The following is a 6044-nucleotide window of genomic DNA, read 5'->3' on the forward strand; positions in this document are numbered from 1 at the left end:
TAATCGGCTTTTATACAATACTGTAGTTTTTTACTAACACATGGCGATAGATTTTTTATATCGAAAAATAGGCTTCGTAAAAAACTAATGTCTATATACAACAATGCACCTTTTTTTTGTTTGTTTGTTTACAAATTAGAGGTTTAGTTGTATATTGGTGGTCTTAGGGTGCAACAAATTCTTATTGGTCGGGCGTTGAGTTCTGGAACGGAATCTTGTGGTGGTCTAGGATTTGACTGTCGAGTGGATGTTGTTGACACTGACTGGTGTCGTTCTTGTTCGGTTGTATGGTCGGCCTGGCGTCTTGTAGGTCGTTTAGTTGGTGGATTCTTAACGGTGCTTGGCATCCAGTCGAAAATGTCCGCATCTGAATCGCAAGGCTGGATTTGATCATTTCCATGTCGAGGTTGGATTCGTAGACGTATCTGGTTCTGATGTCTGCGGGACATGCCGTATTGCGTCTCAATCTCGTACATCATTCTTCCACTGTATCTCTTGATGACTCCTTTTCTCCATTTGGTGCCCTTTCCAAAGTGTTTTACGTAGACTAGACCGTTGGGTTTGTACTTGTGTGTCGCTTGTTTTCGCTCTTCAGAATTGGTTTGCTTGACTTCGGGTCTTGGATCTCGATTGGTCTCGGACTTGTGTCTTAGGCTTGGATGACACAGATCAAGTCTTGTGATAATATTTCTTCCTATCATCAATTCTGCTGGCGATTTCCCAGATGAAAGAGGCGTTCGGCGATAGGTCATCAGAATTCTGGCTATTCGGGTTTCCAAGCTTCCTGATGGATACAGTTCTAGGCCATTATTTATTGCATCTATTTCGTCATTCGTACCGCCTGTGAGCTTCATCAATCTGGATTTTATGGTTCGTACGCTCCTCTCGGCTTGGCCGTTTGACTGCGGATGATATGGTGCTGTTGTTAGATGCCTAATTCCGTTATTCGTGACAAATCTTTGGAACTCCTGGCTGGTAAACCCTGTCCCGTTATCGGTTACAAGCGTCATCATGATGCCGTATCTTGCGATGTGGTTTCGAAGAGAGTTGATAACTGCTTCGGATGAAGTTGATCGGGTAACGTCGACTTCCATCCATTTGCTGTGGGAATCGACCAGTATGAGAAGGTATTTTCCTTCGATTGGTCCGGCGAAATCAGCATGAAATCTATGCCACGGTTGAAATTCGGCTGCTGGCATGGATGAATTTTCCTGACATATAGGACATTGCTTCACTACTGCTTCGATCTCCTCATTGATGTTTGGCCACCATATTCTCGAGCGAGCTAGGGATTTCATCTTGACTATTCCCTGATGAGTATTTTGCAATTCCTTCAAGAGTTCTTATTGGCATGACTTCGGTATTATCACCTTGTTTCCCATGAGAATGATGTTATCGAAATTGGATAGTTCCGTTTGTCGTCGCCTGTACGTTTCCAATTCTCCTTCCATCTTGCTTGTTGGGAATCCGTTTCGCATGTAGTGCAGAACTTTCGTCAATGTTGGATCGAGGGTCGTCAATTTCTCTAGTTTTGCGCTGGTAATTGGGCCATCGTCTATGTCCTTCATCAGTAAAACATATTCAGTTGGTACTGGAGTTTTCGTTTCTGTATTCCGTAGCGGTAACCTGCTTAGAGCATCAGCATTTTGGTTTGCCGATCTCTTACGGAACTTTATGTCGTACTGGAACGCGGATAATAACAATGCCCATCGTTTTATTCTTGCTGCTGCCATTGGTGGAACAGGCTTGTCCGGTGAGAGTAGTGATACCAAAGGCTGGTGATCGGTGATCAAAATGAAATTCTTGCCATATAGGTAATCTCGGAATTTGGTGACGCAAAAGACAATCGCGAGGGCTTCCCGCTCTAGTTGCGAATAATTCTTTTCCGCGGCTGTTAAACTTCGTGACGTGAACGCAATCGGTCGTTCTGTTAGTTTCCCGTCAGTCTTTTTCCACGTGAGAAATTACTCCTCCAATGCCGTACGGTGAGGCGTCGCATGAAAGTGAAACGTCCTTCTTGATGTCGTAGTGGACTAGCATTTTGGACGTTTGCATGGATTTCTTGGCTCGTTCGAAAGCTTCCTTTTGTTCTCTTCCCCATTTCCATGGTGTGTCCTTGTGCAAAAGTTGGTGTAGCGGTGCAAGGTTTGTCGCATGGTCTGGTAGGAATCGTCCGTAATAGTTGATCATGCCAAGAAATGATCGCAACGTTTCGACGTTCTCGGGTTCAGGTGCTAACATAATGGCTTCCATCTTCTCGTTCAATGGGTGTAAACCTTCAGCATCCAAACGGTGTCCAAGGAATTCTACTTGGGGGACGAAAAAATGGCACTTTTCCTTGCGTTATTTCAAGTTGTTTTCTTTCATGATGGAAAGGAACTTGTCTATAGCCCCCCCAAATTCCAAACTTAGCCCCCCCAAAAATATCCTTAAACCCTACCAAATAATTGCTTTTAGCATCCTAAAATTCTGTAGCAATATATAAAAAATTATTATGATAGATTCGTTAATTTTCATCTCTGCAGAGATGAATTTCAATATCAAACAGTACAATTATGAAGAAAAGATCAGATGGAGACAAGTAAAATGTTTCATGTTCTTTCGAAACGAGTCCCAATAGTGTGGACTAAAAGCTAACCAAAACTAAAAATAAACTTAAGACGACAGAAAATCCTTCATAATCGGTTCAATTTTTATCAGTAAAAGGTTGTATATCTTTAAAATACGAATAATTTCACGTTGACACAAAATTACGTAGTTTTAAAGGTCTACACATTATCCGATGAACCCATTATGCATTTTTTTTTATTAAATTCTTATAATAACTAGTCTGCCCAGATTTAGCCCCCCAAATTTCAAACCCTAGCGACGCTACTGCTCTTCTGTTTTAGCGCCTAGTAGGATATCATCCTGAAATGGCATTACGCCGGTCATTCCTTGTACGACCATCTCCATGTGCCGTTGAAAGATCGCTGACGAAGATGATATTCCGAATGGCAGTCGCTTGTGCTGGTACAATCCTTTTGTGGTGTTAATAACCGTGATTTCTCTGGACTCTTTATCAAGCTCGATTTGATTGTATGCTTCTCGCAAATCAATCTTGGTGAAATACTTGCAACCCGCAAGTCTGGCGTTCTTGGAAGAGGATAGATTTCAGTGTTTATTGCCGGATTCGCAGTTGAACTGAAATCTCCGCAGATTCTTATATTCCCATTTGGCTTGATTACTGGAACAATCGGTGATGCATACTTGGAAAATGGTATGCGTTCAATGATATCGGCTTCCTCCATTCTTTGTAGTTCCGCCTCGACTTTCTCCGTCATAGAGTATGGTATGGTCCTTGCCTTACAGTACTTTGGGACTGCGTCTGGTTTGATGTGTAGATGCGCTTGAACACTCTTAAGCTTCCCCAGACCTGGAGTGAAGAGCTGTGCGTGGTTCTTCAATATCGTTTCCAGTGTGGCTTGGCTCTGATTCAAGTGACTGACTCTTGCTTCGTTGATGGATGGTAGCATTTCCAATGAAGAATAAAGCCATTTCCTGCCACATAAGTTCGGACCTTCTCCTTGTACCACTAGTATCGGTAATCGGGCTTCCTTCGTCTTGTACCTGACTGTTACTGTTGTACTTCCTATGACGTCAATTGATCCTCCGGTGTATGAGCGTAAGGTCTTCGTGAACTTCTTTATTCTTCCGGCACGTGAAATTGTCCGAAAATGGGCCTCGTTAATCATCGAGTGGCCTGAGCCATTGTCGACTTCGAAATCAATCCTTGTTCCGTTGATATGACAGCTGATGATGTCGGGAGGTGGTATATCGGTGTCGCATTCTTCGGTTTCAGTAATGATACTGGTGTCGGAAGATGGCATCTCGGTCCCGGTCTCTTCGTTTTCAGCAACAATATTGTATACTGGGAAGTCATATTCTCGTGAAGATGCGATCGCTGTATTTTTCTGATCAATGTGATGGGTACGGGTATGATTTCTCTGAAGTGCCGCTGCTCTTTTCTTTGGTTTCTCTGTTCCAGATGACTGACACGCTTTTGCTACATGTCCAATCTTTTCGCATTTATAGCAAGTATCATGGATGAATGAACACTCGTTATTTCTGTGTCCTTTAGATGTGCATCTGTTGCAACTGTTGCTGTTGGGAATGAACTTAGTTGCTTGCGGTGGAGGATTTGGCCTTTTAAAGGTCGTCTTTCTTTGCCTATGATCGCCGTCTTTCTGCTGACTCGATACATGATTAGCGGATGGAATAGGGTTGCTTTCCCCGTTCTTGATCTTATGAGTATTCTTCGCAGCCGTCTCCATAGCTTGGATGATGCGAATAGTGTCTGTTAGAGTGAGGGTGTCCTCTTCCGCCAGTAGTCGTCGCTGCATTGTCTCATCATTTATCCCACAAACTAGTCTGTCTCGAATCATCTCTTCCAAATTGGTTCCGAAGCTACAATGCTCTGTTAGCTTCCTTAACTCCGATATGTAGACTGCGATAGATTCTCCTTGTCTTCTGTTCCTATTGTTGAATCGTAATCGCTCCACAATCTTCGATTGCTTTGGATTGAAATGTTGGCTTAAGAGTGTTACCAAGTCGGCGTATGTCTTATCTGGAATTGTCTCAGGTCTGACGAGATTTCTCAATAGGGCATACGTGCTTGATTCCAATACGGTCTGAAGTATGGCTCTCTTTTTAGCAATTTCTGTTATGTTGTTCACAGCGAAGTACGCGTCTAAGAGTTCAACATATTGTGACCAGGGTTCACTGCTGCTATCGAACATCTCTAATCTTCCTAGAATGGCTGCCATGTTCGCTGGTTGAAGAATGTCTTGGGGCACTTGTGGCTGGGATATACCGCTGAGTAAGTCTCCGAGTGACACGCGTTCTTCAGTGTGGGCTAGGACTTCTGTAATTCAATCACGACGTCGATCTCGCCTCCGTCGCCATTTTTGTTGTGTTCGTGGACCTTGAGATATTGAGACTTATACGACTAGTTCATTAAAATTGTAACTTTATTTACAGTCTAAAATTAGTAAGTTTCACATCGTCGAGAGCGCGGGTCGGACTGCTTGCAGAGATAAGGAGTAATCGGCTTTTATACAATACTGTAGTTTTTTACTAACACATGGCGATAGATTTTTTATATCGAAAAATAGGCTTCGTAAAAAACTAATATCTATATACAACACAATCCATCTCACCTCCCTTATCCCTGCTCTATGTTCAAAGCCATATTCACAACAGAGTTGCCGTGTAAACACTATCCTCTCGTTTCACCTCAATGATATTCTTAGTTTGCCAACATGACTGTTATCGTTACATAACACTAAGGCTTTTTGTGGCTACACGCACTGAAAGTGAATGCGCCCCTTAAAAAGTGTGAACACTGCAAAGCTATAACCCGATTATGATCAGACCTTTGACTGGTCTGATTTCCACCATGATGCTTTATTCTTAAACCTGATTATTTAAAAGTGTATTTAACTTTCGGCTCACTCTGAACCGTTAATCTCTCTTCAAACCTTGAACAAAAATTAACGGATGTCTCGCGAATTCTCCTCGTGCTAATAAAGAAACAAGGTGGTTAAGTTAAAATTTACCGTCTTTGGTTAAAAAGCAAGATATAACTTAACGACCTGCTTAACCCTTTTGTTACGTTATCACCCTCGTGATAATTATAAACGGTAAAATTTTAAAGGAATGGTTCACCCATAAACATTTTTGTCTCTTAGCGTCAATAGTACTTTTATAAAGATAGTGGTACTACTGAAATTAAATTATTAGCGATAGTTTTCATTTTATAATTAAAATAAAATTTTATATGGACAAAACCCTTAACCCCTATCTCTAAACTTCACTGTCGTGCTTTTCCAGACCTGCCAGATGACTGGCTGGTTTAAATAGCGTTTAGCCAATGAGATTTTAGCACTCCAAGCAGAAGAATTTAGGTCGGGTTTTTTTTTAGTCTGGCAATTTCGTCTTCAAGTATGTTTAGCTCTCGTTAGTCGTTTCGTTGATCAATTTGAATCAAAATTAATTGTCGAAAT

The 6044-nt window shown here is 41.8% G+C and overlaps 1 protein-coding gene across 1 annotated transcript; it reads right to left on the reverse strand.

Annotated features, from left to right (window-relative positions):
• Nucleotides 1-2930: 2930 nt before the first annotated feature.
• On the reverse strand, nt 2931-4805 carry LOC149623876 (uncharacterized). Its single transcript, XM_089852231.1, has one exon. It carries the CDS (start codon nt 4803-4805, stop codon nt 2931-2933), a length of 1875 nt encoding a protein of 624 aa, XP_089708357.1.
• Nucleotides 4806-6044: the final 1239 nt, after the last annotated feature.

This window comes from Phalangium opilio, unplaced genomic scaffold, assembly GCF_054372755.1.
Source record: "Phalangium opilio isolate 3A_F unplaced genomic scaffold, DU_Popi_V2 ptg000106l_1, whole genome shotgun sequence".
Lineage (NCBI taxonomy): Eukaryota > Metazoa > Arthropoda > Arachnida > Opiliones > Phalangiidae > Phalangium > Phalangium opilio.